This window comes from Protopterus annectens, chromosome 2.part2, assembly GCF_019279795.1.
Source record: "Protopterus annectens isolate FY-2018-M chromosome 2.part2, PAN1.0, whole genome shotgun sequence".
Lineage (NCBI taxonomy): Eukaryota > Metazoa > Chordata > Ceratodontiformes > Protopteridae > Protopterus > Protopterus annectens.
Window position 1 is genome coordinate 275,368,306 of NC_056730.1, and position 27,677 is coordinate 275,395,982.

Below are 27,677 nucleotides of genomic sequence, written 5' to 3' on the forward strand. Positions count from 1 at the left end.
GTACACACCTATGAACCTATAAACCCATGAAACTGTTTTTATTTTAAAGTATGGCACTTTAATTCCTAATGTGCTCAATACCGAGTGTAATTGGAAATGTTTAATCTAATCGGATAATTGGATAATTGTTGTGTACACTTTTATTAGGATTGCTATTTAATGTGAAGCTTGCGTCTAGGCGATTTACTCCCTGAATGCTGTATACAGAATTAAGTACTGTCTTTGTGAGTGTGTACTTTGGAATAAAGCTTTTGTTCAGTGGATTATCTGTCTTGGTGGTTTGATGCTGTATCTTGCTGCTGCTGCTGTTGTTACTCTCATTTTTCTTACTTTAGTTGACTAAACTGTGCAGGATAACTTGGTGAATTATCGGATAAAGCACAGATTTGTTTTAACCATTGATTGAGCAAATGACAACATAAGGACTCTGTGGTCAAACCTCTTAGAAGCATTTTGAATGTGACAGACTGAAGGGACATGGGGACATGTAAGTAATGTAGTACATACTAACCGATACGGCATTATGCAATCAGGAAAGAGCTAAACTGGTGTTTAGAGTAATAATGAATAAGACACAGGCATCCTGGTAGTCATTAAAGTAGGACATTAATGTATGGTAGCATTGCATCTGAGCTACCTCTGCTCATGCTGGAGTAACTCATTCAACTGAAGTGAAACGCGTAACAAGAGGCAATATCAGTCCTGCTTTAACAACGTCAAAGGCAAGATAGGTACATTTCAAAATGAGCAACAGAATCTATGCTCGTTTTCATTGTCTGTGCTGCATCTTTATACTATTGCTAGGATATGCACAGAAATAAAAGCTGAGAAAAAGGAAACTGCAGGTTAATTTCTGTAAAAAAAAAAAAAAAAAAAAAAAAAACATTTTTTCTGAAAGCTGCTAGAGTCAACAGAAAGTGAGCACCCTGGAGAAATGCAGGGGATTGAAAAATATCACACACTAAAGTTCAATGTATTATCCTTCTATCCAAATGCAATAGCCCCACCCCAGGGTAGGCAAGTAGTATGGATTGAAGACCATACTGGATTACCCATAGCCCTTATTGATAAAAACTTAGATGTGTGCTTCAGAAAATGTCTTTAGGAAAGGAAGAATGTCACTCTTCACAGCAACATTTCAGCTCTTGTTCCCTACAGTCTATAACCAGTCATCATCTGTATCACTGAAAACATAGAGTTTATGCCCCTTATCTGCCCAAGTGAACCGTACACATGCTCTCAATTTTTAAGTATAGTACAAATTGACTTTACTAACCTGTAGAGAGCTCAGGCTTCAGCCACACTGGTAAATGGTAACACCTTACGCCTTACATTTTCTTCTGTAAAAATTTACTTACAACTATCTGTAGCATAAATCATACCATTTCCAGTAATAGCACGAAGCTGAAAAGATACTCACAGCCAGATGTACTTATATAGCCCTTTGGCCTTAGTTCTGCTATGTCTAGCCTTTCAAGTTAACTGCAAGTAAATTGGAAGATAATTCTAGTAATTTCAGGTACTGCTGCTTTGACATGATATAACTGGAAACAGTCAGGATGTCTTGTGAATCTCACTGTTCATCTTCTCCTGTATTGCTCTATTTTGTTTTTATAACATTATAATGTTATCCTACCTGCTGCCAGAGCAGTTGCAGGTCTGCCCTGTGATGGCTTTAACTCTGACAATTAGAGACATTTTAAAAGTTAGCTTCCCTGTACTGGTATGCAAGTGTCCCTCAGTTAGTGATGTATTTCTAACCTGCGATAGTTATTCTCATGATGTTTTTATCTGCAACGTGGCTCAGCCTGACATAGAAATTTTGGAATTAAAACCAAGTAACTAGAGATCAATAAAAGGTAGGGGAAATGCAGTATTACTTACGCCAGGGTACTCTGATCCAATAATTGTGAAAGGAGCAAAGGTAAAGAATTGTCTGGCAATTTAACAAAAGAAACCAGAGGAGTAAAAATACAGGATACAAAAAGCAGTCTGACCCATACTGCCGGAAGGGTATATTGCACTTGCTGAAATATGCATGACCTACAGAACTTCCTTGTACAGGAAAGAAGTATCATTACTTCATATGTGTATTTTTTTAATAATGCTGCATTTAGGCCATAAGGTCACATATGAATGCAAAATCCCTTAATCCATGTGTGTACTTTGGTATAATCATACCTTAACTGGAAGTGCAAGATAGCTTCTTCTATGAGTGGATGAACAGCAATTCCTGGAGTCTCAACTCCCAAAAGTCAACCCACCCAAAAAAATTATCAAAACAATGTTTTCTGTACCCCTCCACCCCCTCTAAGTATTATAATATAATTTACTGTACAGTCCCACTGCAATGGATTGGGGCAAACACCCAGAACTGGCACTTAGTGCCTTCATGATTCCTTGACAATGCTTCTCTGTGGTAATGCTGGTATTGTCCAATAATCAATTGTTGGGGAGGTGAGGTTTGGGGAATTGTCATTCACTGGGCAGTAATGTAGCATTTTATGTGACAGATAATTTGTAGTAGCACAACTCATACCGAAACATAGACTCTAATAGCAGATGAGCACATTTTGGCCCAATCAACATGCATTTGCCATAGATTAGGTAAGATAGAAGTTCTTCTTAACTTATGTCTTACTGCTCAGGGGTATCACTAGTTACAAAGAAGAAATATAAATGCAAATAAATGTACATCATCAATGAAGAAACAATAAAGAACACAGATGGCAATGAATATTGCTGTAAATTAAAAATATTAGAAAATTGAATATTTTGCAGCTTATTTCTTATTATATTTTCCGTCAACACATCTTTTCTCCCTTTGTGTTTATAATTTCAATCACTCAGTTTGACTAAGCAGGCAGTTCATGAAACATTCACCTTCAATCTTCATATGCTGTCATCTTGATTTTTCACATTTCATTTTCTGAAATATATAATCCTATTACAGTCTATTATTTTCCTTGAGTTATTTCAATGTTTTATCCTATCTCCTCTCTTTTCTTCCTGTTCAAAGGAAACTTGCTAAGTTTTTTAGTCTTTCATTATGTCTTCTGTTGAAGAACTCTACTGCTGCGGAACAGTGAAAAGGGTAAAGATATAGATTTATGGAGTTACTTCTGACCATGTAATCACAGGAGGCTGTGCGCTAAGAGAATACAGTAAAATAGTACAGGCACACAAAAGAAGATAGCATTGATTTCAGAAAGGCTAACCTTGCAAAAACACAAATGTGTCTAAAGACTGTCCTGCAGAGCTCCCCAGAAAAATACATGAAAGAAGAATGTATGCAGCTTAAATAATCCATACTGAAAGCAATGTATAGACCTTTGTATTAGGTAGAAAAATACCGTGAAAAATAAAAAAAAGTATATTTTTGTCTTGCACGAGATACCAGAGAACACTGAGAAAGATAAAAATTAAAAGGCTAGAGGAAATAAGAATTGAATTTAACTTGAAATTCTCAAATAGAGAATTATTTTGAGGCTAGATATGTGAATTAAAGGGCAATTATTCTTACCCCAAGTTGTGGATCTTTGGGGGTGAAGATAATAACTTAGATGGTATAGGGATGAACCATCCTGCATAGATGGAGCTCTCCTCAGAAAATGACAGTCAAATATTTAGTTTTGACATCAGTTGAGGTTTAGTTTTTGGAATTCTATGTTTTATATTTTGAGGATTTGAAGGCTAGTACAGTTCTTGAAGAAATGCATAGGAAGAAACAACCATGGCTAACAGAGCACATAAAGTAACTAGCAATGTTGTTAAATTGGTAACTAACATTTGATACATTTGTATAAAGAGAAAGAGGAGATATGGGAGATTTAAACTATAACCCACAGACATCAAAGTGACATTAGGAGATGGCCAAATACAGTCATATATTCTGAATAAGTTTAGCCCAGTGAAGTGCAGATTACTTAATAGCAGAGAAGAGGAGGGTCGACTCCATCCACAACAGATCATGCCCTAAAATTATTAGATAGTAAAGATGGGATCTGAAGCTATCCAAGAAAGGTATGCAAAATAGGAAATGAATTTGTAGTACCATTTACAGTTATTTTCCCACAGTTCTTTGCCTGCTACTCTGCTTCTTTCAGACTGGGAGATGGTAACTTGTGTTCCTCAGTAGAAGATGTGAAGAAAATAAATGGATGTCACATCGAGGCAGCTTTCCTTCATATCAGTAGTAAGAGAACAAGACAAAAACATATTTTTTGAAATAGAATGTACACCAGACAGCAGAATTCAGAACAGAATGACTACATGTAATAAAGTCATACCATATACAACTGGCAGTTGTTTTCATCTGTGTGAAAAAAGAGACTCAGTTGGAACAAACAGTAGAAATGAGCTGCCTGGATTTCAGAGTGGCAGTGTGAACCTCTATGGGTTTGGCATCATGCACATCCTCCCTAATTGCTTCTTAAACTTGTAATGGTTCCCTTAGTGACATGCTTCATCAGTCTTGACACCACACTAGCACACATAAACAAGCACAGTCTCACACACACACACACACACACACACACACACACACACACACACACACACACACACACACACACACGTGAGCATTCACACGTCTGAATACTTTCAAATACTCACTTAAAAAGAATGAAGCATTATAACCTCAGTGTTACAGGTGATACAAAAATGGAGTTGTCTACTCCGATGAGGAAGTACTATTCTCATCAGCCACATAAAAACTGACATAGTTAATAATGAATGAGTTATGCATTGTCCCAGGTGACTTCCATTGGGTATATCCAGCAGCATGGTCTTCCATTATCCAAGAATATGCAACTCCTAGACATTGTAACAATGCATACGACTTTTAGCAGCTTCTGCAGGCTCAGGCTGTATAACATAATGAGTATATAAATATCTACTATAAAAAAGTAGTGGCATAACGAATGCTAAACTGATACAGAACTCAGTAGAAAGAGTATAACAGTCTGTCTTTATGTACAGCACATACCCTTGGCTCATTTGCCAGTGTGTAAGGACCAAAGGAATATCTGTGAGATGGACTCTTTATTAAATAACACATTCTGGGATGTTGGGACACATTTTATTACATTTGCTTGATGTACCTCGTGTATCCTATAAGCAGGTATCTTGTCACTTATTTGCATCAAACTGAAACACTCTGCTATTAAGCACATGGAATGAAGATTCCTTGGAACATTTAATGCGACCTTTATATCATTATTCCTGAAATCTTCTCTCTGCCTGGGTCACACTATTTCTCCCATTATGTGTACTAAATGCGCTTAATTAATTTCACAAAATGAAACCCTTCTATGCTTTCCATACATCCATACAACATAGTTGCTATAATCGTTTCTGTGACATATGCTATAACTATTAATTTAGTATCTAGGTACCTGAGTATGAACTAAGCATTATTAGTGATTTTGCTATGTTATCATATGTAGTCAATTAAATTTTCTATTTACCATACCTCCTCACATGTAGATATTTTACATTTTTGCACGTTGTAGCATACTGTCCATATATTACTATATTATAGCAGTACTACACTGCAAAGTCATCATTGCTTGCATTGCTGTGTTGTAGTACATTGTAGTGAGATTTTCTTCTCATGTCTCCTTTTAAAAAGGATCCCACAAAGCAGGATTATTCCAGATAAAAACTGAAAAAATATAATAATCAGCATTCATCAAACCTAACATTGAGTACAATGCCCCCTTTGGTATGTACCTAACTAGACACATCCAATAACTGGAACATCCACAGAGGTTCCTCACTAAAAGAACACAGGGCCTAAGTAACACGTCCTGTGCAGACTACCTCAAGGCCCTATCCCTGTATTCCGATTCCTACAGGCTGTTGAGTGGAGATCTATGTCTGGCATACAAGGCATTGACACACCCCACTCTGATGGACCTTCTGCATATCAGCAAAACAAACAGCAGAGTTTCCCTTTCTAAAGACTTAAACCTTGCCTGTGATATGACTAGGACCTGTTGAAGAAACAGGTTTATATCCCAGAGACTACCCAGTCTCTGGAACAGGCTCACCATCCATGTGAAGCAGAGTTCCTCCCTAACCCAATTCAAGTGTAACTTGGGGAACCAGAAATTTATCCATGGCTTAGCACCTATGCCAACTGTTTGAAGAGTATAGAAGAGGGGGATCTATATCAGTTCATCACAATGCAATTGCAGCGAACACTGGATCCTGGACACTTATTCAGCAATAATCATTTCAGTGATTCACTGAATTTACCAAGGGCAAGTAAATACTTGCCCTACAGCACAATGGATCGACAGCTATGCAAATCGAACCCACACCTCCCGATGTGGGGGGGTGCACCCCCACACCCCCCTAACAATATATACCTACTCCGAGATCACACTACAGTGGAGAAAAGGGCAAGATTGTGCTGTAGGGCAAGTATTTACTTCTCTTTGGTAAATTCAGTGAATCACTGAAACGATTTTCGCTGAATGAGTGTCAACGATCCGGTGTTCGCTACAGTTGCATTACAACAAACTGATACAGACCAGAAGAGGGAACAGATCAAGAAAAATGCTTAGAAAGATATCAGTGATAAAAGCAACATGCAGTATTAGAATAGTACACTGTTGCAAATAATAAACTAAAGATATCAGCACAGGCAGAAAAACTTAAGAGGTTTGCAGATAAATATAAAGGAAAAGCGTAAAGTAAGCAAATCATTGATGGTCCAAAAAAAGTTTTATAGAGAAATGGGAAACAAAGAAAATGGAATAGAAACATGACAAAAAATGAAGAAATAGACACATGTTGGAGAAATATCTGTGGAGACCCTGTGGGACATAATAAAGATGCCGAATGGATAGAAGAAATAAAAGAAACAGCAAGAAGTTCATATGTACAGGATATAAAATGGGATGAAGAAATGGTCAGATAAACTGAAAGAAAATTAAGAAAAGCTCCTAACTCGTGAACCTTTGGCCCAGATGCAGTAACTATCTTCTGGCTAAAAGTATTAACATCATTACATGGATATTTAGTCAGGAGTAAGAAATACTTATATGAGCACCCTGAAAAGACACCAACCTGGTTAACAACAGGAAAAATAATATTCTTTCTTAAGAGTGTACCTGCAAAATATCCTAAAAACTATACACCAGTAACTTGCCTTCTGATGATGTATAAAAATATACTGGAATTGATGTTGACAGAGGTTATAGTCATTTAGAAGAAAACTCAATTGTGGCAATAGAACAGAAAGGTAAAAAAAGAAAGTCATATGGACAAAGGATGGTCCCGTTTTCATAGTGATCGGGTTACCATTCAGTTAATGATAGATGAAACATTTTTAGTGGTTGAGAAAAGGGGGTATGTGTATTTTATTGTAACAACATTTATCAAACTTATTATTATCTTATTCTATTTTAGAGTTGTAAACAATTTAGAAAGTATGTGCACGGTTGCCATCTTCACAGAGTATTACATTATCATTATATGTGTAACAAAGAAATGGCTATAACCGGCACTATTTTCAAATGAAATGTATTTTTTAATGAGATGTATATCATTGTGTCTTAGTACGAATAGTCAGGTGATTAACTAATTAGAGGGGTTTATATACGAATGATTGGGGAGTGGCACAGTTTGTTCAGCCTGTATTCTGAAGAAGTTGGAGAATGCTCTGACGAAACGCGTTTGTTAAACGGCTTAAATAAATATATTTTTTTTATCATGAGGAGTTTTATTAGCAAGTATTTGAAGTTTCAAGAGTGTATTCCTTCATCTCTGGGAACGTATTTGTGGATTTGTTCATTCATATGCACAAAGGATCATTTGTTATCAAATAAAGTCATACTGTAAAATTTAAAAAAAGGGAAGTATGGCATGGACAGATCACAAAACAGCATTTGACAGCATCCCACATTCATTGATAAACAAGTGTTTATGGATGTAAAAGATACACCCAGCATTGATCATTACATTACACTGCCCATGAAACAGTGGCAAACCAATTTGCAGCTAAGCCATGATAAAGGACACATTTTTATCCCAGGGATAAAAATTCACAGGGGGATATTCCAGGTTGACTCTTTGTCATCTCTGCTATTTTGTCTTGCCCTTAAGCCATTAAGCTGTCTACTTAACAGATTAGGTTATGGTTGCAACTTGTCTCCCAGACAACAACAAAGTGTAAAGACGTCTCATCTTTTTGTGGATGATTTAAAAGTGTATAGTTCATCAGATTAGAAGCTAAAAGCACAACCAACTGGAAGTGGTCAAAACTTTCTCAGATGATATAAGAATGTCATTTGTCTTGATAAATGTACAAAAGAAACAACTAAAGTAGGAAAGCTGCAGAACTAAGGAAAATATGAGTCTGGGACAGGAATGTGGTATAAAGGATCTTGAGCTTGAGGGAGTGTATAAATATTTGGGAATTGATGAAGGATCAACAATAAAACATGAACAAATGAGTTAAAATTGATTATATGTATAGGTCTACAATCATACAATTGCATACGTATCTGCTGACCTCATAAGATCCAAACATTGTGAATGTTTTGAAACATGAAGAGAACAAATCTAGGATATCTCCCCTGCTTAGTTTAGAAGTAATGGGAACCAAACCAGAAGTATAGAAAAGTCAAGCAGCAAATGAATGTGCCAAAAAAAAAAAAAACAAAAGAAAGAATATAAGGAGAAGGATCATCTGAGAAGGCAGGAAATCTGGGATAGGAATAAATATAGTTGCAAGTACATAAAACTCTTGAAACAACCTCTTGTGGATCAGGATATGGCACAGGAATTTTTAAGAACAGGTGAATTTAAATCAATCGATGAAAGCTTAATATTGGCGTCCCAGGATAGTGGGGTCTACTTCACTTCATAGAACTCACTAATCGTCGAACACCTCTTCGTTGAACCCTATTTGTGGAAGTCTTCATTAGTCGAATGATCATTTCAGTAAACTTTTTCCCTCGGTAAGTAACCAGTGGGCCATTATCAGGAATTTGATCTTTTCCCCACTGTAGTGCAATCTCAGAGTTGGTATATTTAGTTAGGGGGGCATGGGGGGTGAGGTGGGCATAGCCTCCCCCACGGTGGGTTTTAAATATACTGTTTTTGTTGTACTTGGTAGGTTGGCTCACTTGTGACTTACCATGGGAAAAAGTTCACTGAAATGATCATTCAACGAATGAAGACTTCAACAAATAGGGGTCGACAAAGAGGTGTTTGATGATTAGTGAGTTTGACGACGTGATATAGACCCAAATAGTGGACTATGCACATGGTTTACAAAGTCCATTGAACATGTAGGAGAAACAGACACATGCAGGTTCTGTAAAACAGAAATGGAAACAGTCACACATCTTCTTGCTGAATGTGATACACTAATGATCGAGGGCCTGTATTCTGAAAGGCATAGTAATGTGGAAAGACTGTTACACTGTAGCTGATAAACATTGGAATGCTGAGGTGCAAAGCATTATAGAGAATGATGACATCTATATCATATGGGATTACCTATTACCAACAGCTCAAAACAGATATAATAGTCCATGAAAAAAAGATAAAAATAGCTTTGATGATTGAAAGTGCTACACCCACCAGTGATTACATTGTCTTACATACAGAGAGGTGCAAAGTCATAAAATATCAGGATTTGTAGGCATAAATTAGAACAATATGTAGGAAGGCTATCCAGACAGTTCCAATAGCAGTAGGAGCAATGGGTCTCATAAAAAATAATTTGCAGTCTTATTTAGATATGTTACTGATACAAGTAATTCTGTAAGAATTGCAGAAGGAGTCAGTTCTGGGCACATTGTGGGTACTTCGAAGAACACTTTTGGCTAATATAAAAGATTGAAACAATATTAATTTCATGAACTTTAATCATAATTTGACTTAGGAATGAGGTCCATTCCCGTCATGATATTAGAAATCCAAAAGACATTGAGAAATTAAACTGGGGATCTTTTCTATCTTTCTATTATTTTGAATAGTATCTTGGTGAGACGTATGGGTCTCTAGTTGTTTGGGCCAGGTGAAGAACCTCTGTTGTGGACTGGAATTAGCATGCCCTTCCTTGTAGTCTGGAACAGAACTTATAGAGGGAGACTTGTTCTTCCAAATATATAGTCACTAAGCTAACTTGTCCCTTAAGGCACGTAAGAAACTCACTGAAATGTTCTATAAATGGACAATGTTTGGACTTTTGATAATACATAAGGATGACTCTATCCTCTCAAGCAATAAAGTCTAGATGGGGCATTCTGTGAGTCACAGAATGTGTACGGATTTACTGATGAGCTACACACTGGTACTAAATCTCTTTGCTTAGGTGTTGACAGTTTATTTTAGATTTAAGATAACCAAATCATTTATTTATTTACTTATTTTATTTTTCACCTCTGGTAATTCTAATATAAATGTTCTCCTCCATTTTAACATTGCTGCATTTATTTGTTTGATGGAGATGGTTAAGAGCTTCTGTACTGCATTTATTCTGATTTCATTATGTACTGTGTGATAATATTTTTTTTGTTGTATAATACAGTATATCTACAGTCATTTACTGTTAACTTCTCTCCCATATTTGTGATGCAATTGTTAAAGTTGATACAGAAGGAACTATATGAAAAGTCATAGGTGCGTGGATGAGGGTTTTACAAAATTAATTTATTACTGATAGTGAGCAAGACATTGTTATGTTCTGATGTGGAAGGATAGCTTGCCTAGTGCACTGTTTGTCAAGAAAATGTCACCCATATTTCCCCCATGTGTGTTATTTAAACAGATAATGAAATCCAGGAGTTAAATGTGCATCCAGGGCAGATCCATTTCATTTTAGACTCCTAGAAAAAAAGATCCAAACTTATACAAAATAAAATGATATTGCTCTGTGACATGCTCCTTAATGTGACTTAGTGGTTTCATAAACTTTCCTACTGTTATGGAGTTTGGCTAGATATACCTCCGAATTAAATGCTTCTGCACTTTTAGAAACATTTAATTCAGAAGCATAGTTAGCTATTTTCAGTGACAATAGGAACATTTAAAATAATCTCTGATTGTATTAAGGAGAGCTTCACACAGTACTGTTCATTTCTGAATACCCCATGTAGCCTTGGCTTCAATAAATTCTACATAATTTAAAATAAAATGTGCATACAATCTGAAGTCACTTTTAAGGCAAAACTGCTTATTATATCTGTGATTTTTTTGTGGGAATAACAGTAAATAATTCAGCTTTTTTTACAAGAAGAAAAATAATGAGTGAAAAACATGAATTGTATGAATTAATTTTCCTTTAAAATCATTTTTCTTTGATACAAACTTCTAAGGAGTGATTTGACTCTTATTTATATTATTCATAGACTGAATTACTCTAATTCAATATCTCAGTAGGAACAGAAACATAAAAACACTGTTACAGTCTTTTTTATAAGCTCTTAAGACTACAAATAATAAAAGGGACTAATTTTTACACTGAGATGACCACGATTTTGGAACTAATGTTGATGCTTGTATACATGTTACTCTTTTCCACAGTTTAGATTAATGTGTGGTTAACATACAGGAAATAAGAAGTTTCATGTCTCACTGTTGGTTGGTGGGCTAAAAATGGAACATTTGGATCAATAGTCATTAAGAGTTGAGGAAACATAGAACTGTTGGGTTTTACTTTTTCAACCTGACACTGAAGGAAGAGCATTTTAGCATGTAAATGTTTTTAATAACTTTTTGATTACATTCTTACATTTTAGAATAAGAGTTAATTACTTTGGATGCAATAGATATAATTTCAGTGATTTTAATGATTTAGATTCTCCTTTTGCCTTTTTTTTCAGACATGGAGGAATCCACTGTATTTGTCCTTGGAACAATTCTGTATAAAAATTTAGAACTTATTTTGCCATCTCCCAGGTAAGACATGGAATTCTTTGATTTTATGTAATTTGAGAACTGTATCTATACTGCACATTTAAAAAACTGAAATTCAGTGACAAAATCTGCATTAGATTCATAACCTAAAATCAGAGTTTGCTTTGTTTCTGGGAAACACACTGCAATGCTTTTGTGAATGATAATCTCCACTGTATATCACTTTTGTCCCATCAGGACATGTTGTGGACAGTAGAGTACCACTTCATAGTTTTGCATATGCTGTAACCTAAATAACATTTCTGTAGCATACTTCCAGAAAAAAAAAAAAAAAAACAGGCGGGGTATGTGCACGCATTTTCAATGAGGTTTACACATTCAATATTCTAGCAGCACTTGTGTTGACTATATTATTTTACTTTTACTACCTTTCATGTCTTATGACCTACATCTGTTAGATTTTTTTATACCTGTCTTCTGCCTAGTTCCCTCTTCTGCCTCTGAATGATCCCTGTGCCAATGAGCTCTTCAGTTTTCCAGAATGGCATTCAGTGCTCTCTATGTCTATATGAACATTCATGTACTGGAAAGAATTTTTTAGGGATACCTCTGACCTCTGGCCATGTGCATAGGCTTCTCTTCCTAGAAAGAATGAGTGTTGTAAAAGTATTTTTTTTTTTTTTTTTTTTTTTGCTGTTCAGTGCAAGAGCTGGTACAGCGGTAGCATTGTTGCCTCACAGCAAGAGGTTCTCCCGTTCGATTCTCGGCTGGAGTGCAGTGAGTGCCTTGTGTGTGGAGTCTGCATGTACTCCCGGCGGTTGGGTGGGCATTCGAAAGACATGCATAAATAGGCGTGCCTTCATTGAAGGTTGAACGTCGAGCTGGAACTTCGGCATTTGTGAAAATCTACTGCCAATCATTAGTGGACCGGAGTTCAGCTGTGGTGACCCCTAACCGGGAAAAGCGAAAGACAAACAACAACAACAACAAACAAGTGAAAGAGCTAGAGCTGGGTTGGATGTAAATGCAACACTCCAATCTTGTGGCTACAATGTAGCCATTGGATTATTATAGTGAACTGTTTTTTTTTCTTCTCTTCAGTGGAAGACCTAGCAGGAGATGGGAGGGCAACTGTAGAAACTATAAAGTTGATGGAGGACATGGAATGTAGCGATTGGGTTTTTACAGGGAAGTGCTATTTTTTTTTATCTTACATTGAAGAGCTACTTGGAGTGGGGTGTTGTCTTTTATATTGGCACAGGGCACTGACTGACCTAGTTATGCCTCTGGGCTGATGCATGGAAGCTTAACTACTGTATAAATCAGAACTATAAATGCAGCACATGTTGCATTCTAGAGTTTACTACAAGTGCTCACATGCTAGAAGCTTGCAACATACTTGCAATTGCTCAAGTTTCCAATTTCCAGAACTCCCATAGCTACTAGCCTTCACAACAACCAAGCCAATAATACTCTACAGCCTTACCAGGGCCCTAACTCTAAAACTCCCACCCACTTCCTAACCCTTCCTGCTCCCTTCCCACTCGCTATCCCTAAATTCTCAGATTCTTCCCTAACCCTAAACCTCCCTCCTGACTTCCTAACTCTAAAACTCCCAACTCACACCCAACCCTAGGGTTTCCGCCCAGATTCCTAACCCTAGAATTCCACTGCTGCTCCCTAAACCTTACTCTTTTCCCTCCCCATAAGTGCCTCACTTACCCTGAACAAACTCTAATAATGCGTTTTGGTAATGTTCTGTTGCTACTAATTCAAAATTGTGCAGCCTATACAGGTTATAAGATGCTTGAGTCCCTGGCTTTGAGACAACAGTCTTAGAGCACTTATAGTAGAATAATTCTGCCTTGTTTTCTGTTAATTGTAATATGAATAAACACCAATGTTAACTGTAATATGAATAAAGAAAGAGTGAAGACCACCCTTTAAAAAAGCAGGGCATGAGTAATAATGGCTTATTAGTTTGTATGCATTGTTCTGTTAAAACATATAATGATATTCACCAGCGGCCTTCATATACCAGATCATGTCATAATGTATTAGTGTTTGCTGTACAGATGGTTTTGTGGCTGGTGTTCAATAAAAATTTATAGTTAACCAGCAGTGTGTTTTTTGGCAAAAACAAAGTAGGAAAAAGTAATGTAGTGCAGGTGTATTATCATTAAATAATATATGGCTATGACAATAAATGTGCAACAGAGTGCTAGATTTATTTTGATATTAGAAGAAATTAATATCAATGCTATGAATAAAAAAATTTCAGTCAAATCCATGGAAGTGTGATTTAGCCAGGGTTCAAAATGGTAGGACAGCTGCAAATCTGATTACCTTATGAGACTCAAATAATAGTAGTTCAAAGATAGATGGTTTTGAAATTATATTACTAGTTATGATTCATTACTGCATCTGGCCATGTTCACAATACTATTGTGGGATATTAAAAAACTGGTATGAGATCACAGATGTTCTTTTTTCTGATAACATTAAGGAGTGGAGCAGAGCTTATAAGTAGCTTTAGCCAGTGTGTAGAGGGGTCCAAAGAAATGCAGTTTAATTCACTTTGGTTGGAGAAACCCAAAGAGAGTGTATGAAGTTAATGGAGTCACCTGGAAATGAAATGTTCATGAAAAAAAATTATAGAGGTTCCCCATTTGCAACTAGAATAGTCATTGTAAATGCTAGGAAGGTGCAGTCTTGCAGGTTAACAAAGCATCAACAGAGCATTGGCATGCTTGGGAGTCCGAGATTACTCGTGGGATTCTCCTACTAGGCTTCCACTATACATCATCACTCTTTGAGTAAATTCCAACTAAAGAAACAGGGACAGATGGTGGAGGGGTCACAGTCTGTATTAGTAACAAGCATAACTCTACATTGGTTAAACCGGATGATGGCCTGGAAATTATCCGGATGCAAATCACCATAGACAAAGTCCCATAGCACCTAGAAAGTTATAGGTCACCCTCTATGTCTCTAGAATACCATAGCCTGTACATAGACCAGGTGGATACACTCACCATCAACTCACCATCAAACCAAATACCCTATTCAAGGGAGAATTTAACTACCCCTCTAGAGACTGGAAAACATACATATCCTCATGCTCACAGAAACAACAATTCCTGGACTTTATTAACAAAGATATCCTTGACCAGATAGTGCACACACCCACCAGACATTCAAATATACTAGACTTGGTACTCACCAATATGGAAGAGCGCTGCACAGATAGCCACCCCCCCCCCCATGTTACCTCCTTCCTCACTGGTGAGATCAGACCACAAAGCCAATTCCTTTACCCCAGCAAACCCTGTAACAATTAGGAACTATTCCAAGGCAAACTATATCATATTAAGTGATAGTTTGTCAAAATTCAATGCCCCTTCCAACCAAGAGTTTTCAGCGATCTATGAGGAATTATTCACAGAGACCCTGTGCAACCATGCAAATGATAGTATAGAGCCCATTGCATCTACTAGAAGTAAGCCCAAAACAAACAAAAAATGAACCATGCTGGTGGAATCCTAACCTTAATAGAGTATATAACAAAAGGAAATAAGTCATTGCTAAAATCAGGAAGCCCAACTGGCATAATGATCGGACTTCTCTTATTAAAATAAACAGGAAACAAAGCGGACTAATTAAGTCCAATAAGGTCAATTACAAAATTAAGATAACCTCAAAAGCTAAAGACAACCACAAGGCCTTCTACACGTATGTCTGAAACCTCAAAAGCACCACACACCAATGTGTGCCAAGCTAGTGATCAGTGGTGTCACCTTCACTGAGCAGAGCAACATAACAAATTTGCTGGCTGATAAATTCAACTCAGACTTCACCCCCCCCCACCTCCCACCATGATATCCCTACAATTATCAGGGAGCAGCTCCTGGCAGTGCTCACCAAGGCCAAAAACACAGCCTCAATGGGCCCCAACAGCGGCCCAGGATGCCTCCTAAATAGTTTGGGACATGACATACCAGGACCACTTTGCTCACTTTTCAACTACAGCCTCAAAACAGCCTTTGTACCATGAGAATGGATGACTGCAATGGTTATTCCACTTCACAAGGGTGGACCATCAACTGACCCCAGAAACTACAGACCTTTTAGTCTGACTGGTCTAATATGCAAAGCCATGAAACAAATTATCATGAAAATGATCAGCAAAGGTATAAGCAACCTTCAGATACTGGACCCAACCCAGTTTGGTGGACTTATTTGAATATGTCACCAACAAATGGATAAGGGGAAGATGGTGTATAACACCTACCTCGACAAGGCAAAGGCATTCAATATCTGTTGTCTTTCAGGGGCCAGGATTCACCAGATCAGCAAGAAATCAGGTCACTTACTCCAAAATACCAGCATGACTCAGTCGTAGTCCATGTGTGCAAGAATGACCTGAGATGTACCTCACTGGACTATAAGAAGAGAGACATGCCTGAGCTCTCAGAATATGTGTCATAGGCAGGTATGGGCCTACCATTAAGCAGCATTTTACTGAGTCCATGTATGATGCCACAATACCAGCAGACAATGATCGATTTTAAAAATTGGCTTAGCTACTAAGAGGTCCAGTACTTGGCAGCCTTTGAGAACGTGGTTGACAAGACATGCTGATTTGCCAGGGATGGTCTGTATGTGTCACATCTAGGCTTTCAGATAGTGGCCAAAACATTATCCACCCCTATAGTGCCATTTTTAGGCATTGCCAAACAGACAAACCTTCCAGCATAACACAATCTATTCAGGTCGAGCTAAAGGTGTTACTGCTCAATGCTAGGAATCTCAACAAGAAACTGAACTCTCTAGAATCTTTCCTAACCCTAGAGAATGCTGACATCTGTGCATTTAATGAAACATAGTTCAAAGTCATGGAAAGCACTCTGGCATTGCATGGCTATAATGCCTTTCATATGTTCCGACCATCCACTGAACATGAAAGACCAAAAGGCACCTCAGGTCTAGTCAAACAATATGACATGCTTGAGCTACTCCATGTTGTACTAACCATGGAAAAATCCATTACCATATTCTTGCTAAGCTATAAGTCTGCCACCATGATCCAGAAAAACCTATATATTATACCTGACATTACTACAGTCACTCACCATCCAGCCCAATAGCATACTCATGGATGATTTTAACTACCCCTCCATTAATTGGGAGGTATACATGACCACTAACCTGCAGGCCCAAAGATTTCTTGACTTTGTAAATTCAAATGCCCTGGAGCAACTAGTCTGCAGTCCAACTAGGGAAAATAATATTCAAGATCTGGCACTGACAGAAGAGTGCTGCATCCTCCTGGTGTGATGCCATCACTGGTAAGATCAGATCACAAAGCATTCTCCCTTTAAATAAAGGTAAAACTAGCCCCCCAGTCTAAACCCCAAAACTTTAAGAACCTCTCTAAGATAAATTACCCCCATTAGGGGGTGGCATAGCTAGTTTCTAAGGTCCCCCAAATCAAGAAAACACAGAAATCTATGCAGAGGCATACACAAAAACCCAGTATGACCATGTAAACAACTGCATAGAAATGGCAGTACCAGACTGAAATAAACCCAGGTCAAACCACAAAAACAAGCCAACCTGGTGGACCCCTGGTAATAATAGGTTGAACAACAAATAAGAAAGAAAATCCTGTCAAGAAGTAAGAAGAGATGTGTACAATGGAGCAGAAAATTTCCTTATTCGTCTAAACAGGTGAATCTGGGAACTAGTCAAGTCTCTGAAAGCAAGCTTTAAAGTAAAAATATGGTAAAAATAGCCTCCATAGCTAAGGAAAACCATGAGGCATTTTTCAGTTATGTCCACAATCATAAGGGCAACACCCAACTATGTGCATAATTAGTTGTAGATGTCATCACCTATACTCATCCTGAAGACATAGCAAATCTGCTGGCCAACAAATTCAGCTCAAAATTTTAGTGCCCCATCACCCCCAAGAAATAATCTTCTCCACTACTCCACCACCAATTATTACCAAAGAACAGGTTGCCACTGTGCTCTCTAAAGTTAAAAACACAGTTTCAGACAAGCATGATGATATACCAGGTTGCCTCTTAAACAGCTTAAATCAGGACTTATCAGGCCCATTAGTATCTCTAACCACAGCCTCCAGACTGGCTTTGTCCTGATAAGAGTGGAGGATAGCAACAGTCATCACTCTGCATAAAGGGGGACCATCATCTGAAATGGTCAATTACAGACCCATAGGTTTGACAAGTCTCATATGTAAGGCAATGGAAAGACTATTCATGGAACTGATAAATAATGACCTAGGAAACCTCCAGACAGTAGTCCCGACCCAATTCAGCTTTGTCAATTCAGGTCATACCGACTGAATCTGGTGGTTTTCTTTGAGAAAGTCCCAAAGGCCACAGATGAGTGTAAAACAGTACATACCTCCCTCTTCGAACTGTCCAAGGCATTGGACATGGTTCCACACTCAGGTATAATAAAACTCACAAAACTGGACATAATTCCCTGTGTCACCTGATGAATAGCCAGTTGGCTCATGGACTGAATACATGTGATTAAAGTGGGTGAATACAGATGCAGCAAGAGGTCATTGACTAGTGGTGCACCACAGTGCTCAGTGCTGGGACCACTCCTGTTTGGAATATACTTCTCTGAAGTCAAAGCTAATGTCAAAGGCCTCTGGATGACACAGTCTGCAGATGACTGTAACCTGGGGGCAATCAGTGAATCCCCCAGTGATGTAGATATCTTTCAGGATGATCTAGATCACACAAATGATTGGTGCCAGAACCATGGCCTAAAACAAAGTGTGAAAAAATGCATTATCATACCCATGAAAATTACAACATCAATAGCTCTCCCTTATGAGTAGACTCAGAGGTGAGTGATCTTGGTCACAGATAGATAGTAGCTTGAACTTTGGTCACCATGTATCCACAGTGGTGAGGAAGGCTTCATATGTGGCACAACTTACAAGTAAAGGTATGCCATCTAGATTTAAGAAAATTATAGCCCCACTGTAGTCAGCCCTCATTAGACCAATAATCAAGTACAATGCACCACTTGGCATGTACTTGACTAGGCAATTACAGCAGCTGGAACAACCTCAGATGTTCCTCACAAAGAAAATACAGGCTGCAAACAGAATGTCCGGTATGGGTAGACTAACAGCCCTATCCCTTTCCTCTGTCTCCTATCAACTGTTAAGGGTGAACTATGCCTGACCTACAAGGTGCTCACAAATCCTCTCTGATTGAGCTGCTACACATCTGCAAGTCAAACAGCACAAGGGTCATCTGATCTAGGAATCTAGCTTAGTCAGTGTCTCAAACAAAACATGCTGGAGAAACAGAAATGTGCCTCAGAGAGACTGCCCCTTCTTTGGAACAGGCTTCCTATTCACATCAAACAGAGCCCTTCCCTCATAATTTTCAAATGTTGCTTGGCTCAATGGTTGGGGAATCACAAATTCACAGCTGGAGAAGTGCCTATGTCCCTTATGGACAGGGGCAATCTATAAGATACTCAAGGCATAGGCACAAATCTATACTATTCTCTTGCCACTAGGGTCCAGATATTGGGTAATCTCAGGTTATATTCACAAGGCTTGTAAGAGCTCTTGAGCCATTAACCTAGAAATCTCCTATGAACGTATAAACTTATACAATACCCCATATGGGTATCATTGACAAACTCACTGAGCTCAGCATAAACCCCTACATAACTCACTGGATTGCCAGCTGGCTCACAGCAGGACCCATGAAGTCAGAATTGGTGATGCCACCTCCTCTAAGAGATTGGTCATTAGTAGGATACCTCAGAGCTTCTTGATAGGACTACTCCTATTTGGCATCTACTTCTTGGAGGTCAAAGCCAATGTCACGGGCCTTTGGCTGACCACGTTCACAGGTGGCCACAAATTGGGAGCTATTATAGATTCTCACCATAACACAAACATATTAAAAGAGGGTCTAACATAGAAAAATGACCAGTGCCAAAATTGTGGACTAAAACCTAATGCCAAGAAATACATTATAGTACCTTTTTGGGAAACTGCCATCCAGGCTAATTACACCATCAATAAGACACCACTAAGAGTTGACCCAGTAGTCAGGGATATGGGAAGATACATAGACAGTAATTTGGCCTTTTTGGCCAGCATGTGGCCAGGATACTAAGGAAATCATTCTATGTCATCTAACTTATAAGTAATGGTATGGCATCCAGGTCCAAGAAAGTCATAGTGCCAATTTACGTGACCCTTATCAGGCCCATCACTGAGTATAATGCCTCCTTCTACTTGTCTCTGACTAGACATATGCAACAATTGGAATGCCCACAATGGTTCTTTACCAGGAGAATCCAGAGTATAAACATATTGCCCTCTCTCCATACTTTGTCTCATGGAGGTTACTGAGAGGCGATCAATGTCTGGCATACAAGATATCCTCAGATCGAGCTCTGATGGACCTTTTGCACATCCACAAAATGAACACTAGATCCAAGGATTTAAATTTTGCTTCTGGCATAAATAAGACATGCTGTTAAGACAGATATGTGTCTCAGAGAGTCTCCATGCTGTAGAACAGGGTCCCCATCAGTGGGAAGCAGAGTCCATCCCTATGGATAGGAAATCAAAAATTCACCCTGGGTCTGGCCCCCCCCAAGTCATTGATAGAGGCAGGCAGTAATGCCTAAACTAACAATCCTCCCACCCATATAACCTCTAGAAACTTCCTAACTAACATGCCCCTCCTAATAAACATCCATGATACATAGGGAAATGCAAAGAAGAAGCATGGCATATCAATGACACCTTTAAAATACTCCATAATGTTATACTGATAATAGCAAAGTGTGTAAAGTGTTCTCTTTTTATAAAAGGTATTTCAATAAGAAGGCGGTGATGAGAATACTGAACTTAGGTTCATAGGTGTACACTAGGGTCCTTATAAGCATAGTTGTGCAACCCATATATGATCCACAAATTTGATTTATATAGAGAGTGATTTACTGACTGTCTCTGTCCATTAAAGCAATAGGCACCAGACCAGTTGTGTATTTATGATTACCCATCCATTGGTCCAAGGTGTGCTTAAACAGGGATTGGGAGGTACACTGCTACACATGGATTTGGAGCCTGTTTCAGAGAATGGGAATTCTCTGAGAAACATATCTTTCTCTCAAACATCTCCTAATTGTGTTGAAAGCAAAATGTAGGTCCTTTAATCTAGTAGTTCTTATGTTATTTGTTTTTTGCATGTGCAAAAGTTTTATCAAAACAAGGTCTAGGGATGTCTTATATACCAGGCAAAAATCAAGTCTCAGAAGTCTGTATGATACCAACTAAAGAGACATGGCTTTGGAGGGATCAGTGCAGGATGTGGTGTTTACTCCCTGTATTAGTTTTGTAAGGAACCGTTGTGGACATTGCAGTTGCTAAATGTGTCTGGTCAGTTACATACTGAGGAGGGCGTTGCACTCTATGATGGGTCTGATAAGGATCAAGTACAGTGGTATAATGACCTCTCCAGACCTAGATGCCATGTCCTTGCTTATAAGTTGAGCAACTTTAGCTGTCCAAAAGAATATGAATGCAAGTGTTAAACTATGGAATCATACAATACAAAAAAACAATATTGCCAACTAATGTCTATAATGGGGACAAATCGTTTGTTATAGATGTTTTATTTAGAGTATTTAGAGTACTGCATTTCTATGGTGTGTTATTCAGAACAGTAAGCTCTGTAAGTGTTTATGTGGGCTTGTAACTTGTACTGTATGTTTTTTTTCAGTTTCAGAAGACTGTGTTATATGTGATTGCTTGCACAATTTTTATTGTGCTTTGGCACAGCCAGTCAGTATATTCATTTTTAATAATTATTCTTACTTTTTATGACAAAAAACAAAAATATACAAAATAAAGAAAAAATACAGTATTCCCTACTCCCCCCCTTACTAAATAAATGAAATCTGTCCAATTTAATCACTTCCAGAAATACTGTCCATGGTTCATAAAATGACAATCTCAAGGAATGTGCTGGGTCCAGCAGTTTAATGTTTGTTTAGTAAGCAATGAAGCAAGAAAAGTTTTGATTTTCTTATGTTGTTATGAAAATAAACCAAACAAAGATTTTGTCATAAGAATACTCTACATATGTAACTGCACAAGATAAGGATGCAAGTCTGCTGGTTTGTGGCACCGGCCACGGATTGTTGGGTTATTGCTATTACATATACCCTGATAGTCGTGAACATTGGGAGCAAATGTATTTAAACATCTTTCTCATTTTTTCCATTACACGTTTATGGGTTATGACAACTCATAGACACGAATCATGGTCATCCACTGCAGTGTGCAGCTACCATCCTGATTTTATGCAAAAAGCGCAAGCACATCTAGTGCACCAATGTGCACCAATGAGTATCAATTTGCACTAGGCACTTTTATGCAGTGCATTGGTGTAAGTCAATTTATTATAGTACATTTTGCCTTAGCAAGTATCTATGTGCAGCAGCTTGGTAAGGCATTCTGTGCTGTATGTGAAAAACATTTCTGTAGATTTTACCAATTCCTATTTAATTAAGACATTATAGCTATTTAACTTCACAAAAAAATAACATAGACTGCAATTAGAAGCTACTGGGGAAAAACAAACAGACAAAAAAGACATAAAGCAACAAGAGACAATGCGCAAAGTGGCAAAGTGCAAACTCATTTTTGCCCTAATGAACAGGCTTCATCCCAGAGATCTGGCTTAGAGCAGTGGTGATGCCACTCCACAAGGAGGACCCTACCACTGGCACTGGCAATTACAGGTCCATCGGCCCGGCGAGTCTTATACACATGTAGAGCAAATTATAACTGAATGGTCTAACTATGATGCCAAAAACTTCATCAGGTTAGACCTTCAGCAGTTTGCATATATTAATGGCAGGTTCTGTCTAATGAATCTGGTTAATGGTACGCATGGCATGCTTTCACCTAACCAAGACCTTTAGCACTGTACCCCATACTACCATAGTTAGTAAGGTAAATTTATTACACACAGATCTCTGTGTGGTAGGAGCAATCAGAATTGGCTACATTACAGATTCCATACTGTGCAGGTAGGTGGTGCCTTATCAAAAAGAATTAAATTAACTGATGATGTTCCAAAGAGCTCTTGTTTGCATTTACTTTTCTGACCTCAAGACCATAAACCAAGACTGTAGATGACTACAGACTAGGTATCATTATCAAGTCACCCTCTGACGCTCATGCTCTGCAACAAGAATTTGCACCTGTGAACACCTGGTATGCTAATGATGGGCATAAATTAAATGCTACAAAAGTATTAACTAGTCAGATTTGGTAAACCTTCCCTCCCTTCAATGTATGCTGTTTGACACCTTTGAGAGTGTATGTTGTTAGAGACCTTGGACATGGGTTGATATATTTTCCTCTCATTTGATCATCATGTAATGAAAGTAGTCAGGAAGACCTGGGTACATGGGTTGATGGATTTGTTGTAAGAAAGTCCTTCTGTATTGCACAAGCTTATAAAAAAGGGGCTATGTCTAAATCTAGGGATGTCCCCTTTACTTAGCCCTCATTAGGTCAGTCATTAAATATAATGCCCCTTTGGCATGTATCTGTCCAGACACATGCAACAACAGGAACCTGCACAGAGATACCTTAGTAAAAGGAAAGAAGACCTAAACAACATGTCCTTCATGGACCGACTCAACGTCTTGTTACTATACTCTTTATCCTACAGACTGATAAGCGGTGACATCTTTCTGCCATAGAGTGCATACTCTGACCCATTACTGATGAATTTATTGCACATCAGCAAGCCAAATGGCATCAGAAATATTTAGTCTAGGGATCTAAACCTCTTCTGCAACATCTACAGAATGATTTGGAGGGATAGCTATGTTTCATAGAGGATGCCACTGCTGTGGAACAGACTCCCCATCCACATAAAACAAAGTTCATCCCTGTCCATTTTTAAACATAACTTAGATCTATGGATGGGAAATAGAAAATTGAGTCCAGACTCAGACAGTTCCTAAATGCCTTATCCCATCCATGGCTTCCCTCATATAATCAATAATATGATTCCAGTTATTGTTTTTTCAAGAATATTATAATTATTGACCATGAGCTGAATAAGGCCAATCTCTAACCAAATGTGATATGTTCATTTGAGCAGAAAAAGGGAAATTGAATAGGCTTAAAATGGCCCACAAAGGCAGCTAGCTTAGTACTTACCTATGAACCTATAATTCTCTCTCCATTGATCATCACATAATGACTATCATCAGGAAGTCTTTCTACTTAGTTCAGCTAATCACCAAGAGGAAATCGTCCAGATCCAAACTGGTCATTGTTCCATTATATTCATCACTGATTTAGCTAATTATTGAACATAATGCCTCTTTGGGATGTACATTACTAAGCATATCAAACAACTAGAAAGACCCCAGAGGATCTATGCTAAGATCAGTGACATAAAAACTCAGAAAAGACTAGAAGCAGAGTCCATTTATTCGGTATGTTATATATCCCTTATGGGACATCAGTGACTTGCCTTCTGGTCCATTAGGGATTCATTAGTCCAAGATCTTTTGTATATGTACAAATTGAATAGTACGAATACCAGAACAAGGGATTTAAATCTTCACCAGCAGATAAAAGGAAAAAGGTACAGAGATAGGTTCGTAGGTTTGTTACTTAGCATCTCCCTCAGCTCTGAAATACACTCCCACTGCAAATTAAACAGTGAGAAATATTGCCTTCCTTCAAATGACAATTAGATGATCGGATGTGTATTTACAAATTCAATGGTGGCCTTAGTGTTCTGTTCTTGTTCTTGAGAGGATGTTCAGTCTGAGGGTCGGTACTGGTAATGGGCAAGAAGTAGGTTATCACAAGGCTCAATTACTTTGTGGTCCTCAATTTATTTCAGCTTCCCTAGCAAAAGTAAAAGAAACAGAAAGCTCCTTGTAACTTAAGTGAAATGTAGTTGCAAACGGGAGCTGTGAATTGATTTTTTTTTAGCCATAATAATTTTCAGACTGAAGAAAATATTATACTTCTTCTGGCCATATGAGGGTAGGTAAGTCTCAGAGAGCAGGGATAAATGGTAAATTATCAATCTCTATTTTAATGGCTTTCTGCAGGATTGTATTCTGCAGGATTATAGTTTACCATGGAATAAAATCTAGTAATGACTTTTTTCATATTCCCCGAATGTTTCAGACTGAGTCAATAAGCAATGTTCATTTTAATACTTTGCATTCTGGAATTATGCAAATTCTTAAGTAATTTTAAACACTCTGATGACAGAGAGCTGTAAGGATAGTGAAGAATCCCATTGTTTGAGAATCCCAGATATCTGCCCTGTGGAGAAAGTAACTACTCAGACAGCTTGCCACATTTATGCACATCAATTCAGTGTTGTACGGATCAAGTCAAAAATCAAGCAGGTGAAGTTTGTTTTGCTTAATGAAGGCTAGTTTTAGTCCTTCAGCTTCACTGCAGAGATTTAAGACTTCTTGGCCAGAGTTATTGACTGCAACATGGGTAAGATGAAAGGAAGAATCAAAAAGGGGTCAAAAATAGTGTGATGATTTATAGAGGTATGAAGTATGTAAAGTTTCGATAGTATTTAACTGAGCAGGAGAAAGAAAATATAAAAAAGCTCACCTTTCTGCTGAGGAAACCCATAAGATTCCTTAGAATAATGTCATTCTGAGAATTATGTGGCAGTAAAATTAAATTTATCTGAATTGGAGATTGGAAAGGTATTAAAAGTCATATTCTCAACTAGATGAATAACAGTGGCAGTGTTTGCAAATTGTCAAGGTTTAAAAAAAAAAAAGGTTAGCTGTTGTGTTTTCAATCGGGTGAAATGAATATCTTTAGTCTGCGAAGCACCCTACATCTCCACGGGCCTTTAGTTTTTTGTCGATGTAATGTAATATTTCCTGAAGGACAGTCAATATCAGAGGAGGAGTCCATTTGTGAATCAACAGTAACATAGTACACAATATGACTCTGGAAAAGGTTTGTTTTCTGTTTTGTTTAGAATGGTGAATCTGAGTAGCCATCCTGGGAAAATAATAACTTTTTTTTTTACTTTTTTGACTAAAGCCACATTTCACAATAGTATAAAACAAAGGATTTTTTTGTAGGACATTTGTTCATATTAGAAAGGTTATGAAGAAGACTAAATGTTTTAGTACACACTTGTTTAAGGACTTTAAAAAGACCTCTTTAGAGATACAATCCTCTCTTTGGCCAGCACTACAGCATTATGGTCATTCCTTACTGTGAAATGCAATCTGCTCATCTTAATCCATTATAATTTATATGATGCAGTTGTTCAGTATGATAGGAAAAGGTTACAGAGAGTCAAACAGGTCAAGATAATTGAAATGCTGGACCTATTTCTAATGTCTTCCTAGTTAGATGATTTTGCTTGTAAGATGGTACAGAGAAGAGGTCCATTTATTATAATTATTTCAAAAAAATAATTGCTTCAATGTTTAATAAGTTTATTTTGAACTAATTTGGAAGTGTCATAGCAGGGCTGTTGCTCAGTTTACTACTATGAGAAGATTTAGACACATTAAACCTGACAGGAGTCAGGCTGTCAGCATGCTAATGATGTGTCACTGAGTAATTAATCACGGTCAGCTTCCTGTCCGGTGCCAGGATTCACCAAATCACACATGCGCTCAGGACTCTCAGCAACAAATACAGTTATGACTCTGTCATAGTTCATGTTGGTGTGAATGACCTGAGATGTACCTCGCTGGACTATATGAAGAGAGATATGGTCGAGCTCTCTGAGTATGTGTCCCAGGCAGGTAAGTCCCTAGTCTTGAGAATCATAAAACCCTCCCCTAGAAAGATTTCACAGTATAAACAAAAAATGATTAACTTCAATAATTGGCTTAGTTTTTGGTGTCATTCCAAGGGGATCCAGTTCTTCTCTGCCTGGGAAGCCATGGCTGACAAACCTCACTGTTTTGCCAGAGATGGTTTGCACCTGGCACCCCTAGGCTTTCGGCTGCTGGCAAAGGCTCTTGCTTCCCCATAGCACAATTTTTAGGCCAGGTCTCGAAAACAACATTACCGATGTGAAATTAACCAATCAGAACAAAATAAGGGTCATACTGCTAAATGCTAGGAGCTGAAACCAAAAACTGCACTCCCTGGAAACACTTCTAACACTAGAAGATGCAGATATCTCTGCAATCACAGAAACCTGGTTTAAGGCCTCAGAGAGTACCCCAGCCTTGCAAGACAACAGTGCCTTCCAAACCTTTAGATCGCAAAATGAAAGGAGGCGGTGTTTCAGTCTCTAATAGAGATAAATTCACCTCATGTCTAGTTAGACTGGACAACTCCATGGAGTTACTCCAGGTTCAGGTTACAGTGGGTAAGACCCCCATTCAAGTCCAGCAAGTTATAGATCCCCCTCCATGGGTCACAACACCCACAAAGCCTACTTAACCAAACTGAAGACAATCCAAATTTTACAGAACGCACTGGTTATGGGGGATTTCAATTATCCCACCATAAAATGGAAAACCTACTCTAGCCCAAAGTCACTAGCACAAAAGTTCCTTGACTTTGAGAATTCACATGCCCTGGAGCAAATTGTCCATACCCCGGCAAGAGGAACAAACATTCTAGATCTGGTCCTCACCAGCATGTCAAACAGGTGCACTGCTGCAACTGTTGGGTCCTCATTAGTTAACACTGACCACAAATCAGTCACTTTTAAACTAAC

General features: G+C 38.1%; 1 protein-coding gene across 1 annotated transcript in view; it reads left to right on the forward strand.

The window, feature by feature from the left end:
* The window catches only part of ADGRB3 (adhesion G protein-coupled receptor B3), a 3,555,978-nt gene that overhangs the window by 2,037,078 nt on the left and 1,491,223 nt on the right, over positions 1 to 27,677 (forward strand). The window contains exon 14 of the mRNA XM_044063870.1: positions 11,847 to 11,922. Within this exon, the coding sequence (XP_043919805.1) occupies positions 11,847 to 11,922 (76 nt within the window). The remainder of the gene's footprint in view (positions 1 to 11,846; positions 11,923 to 27,677) is intronic.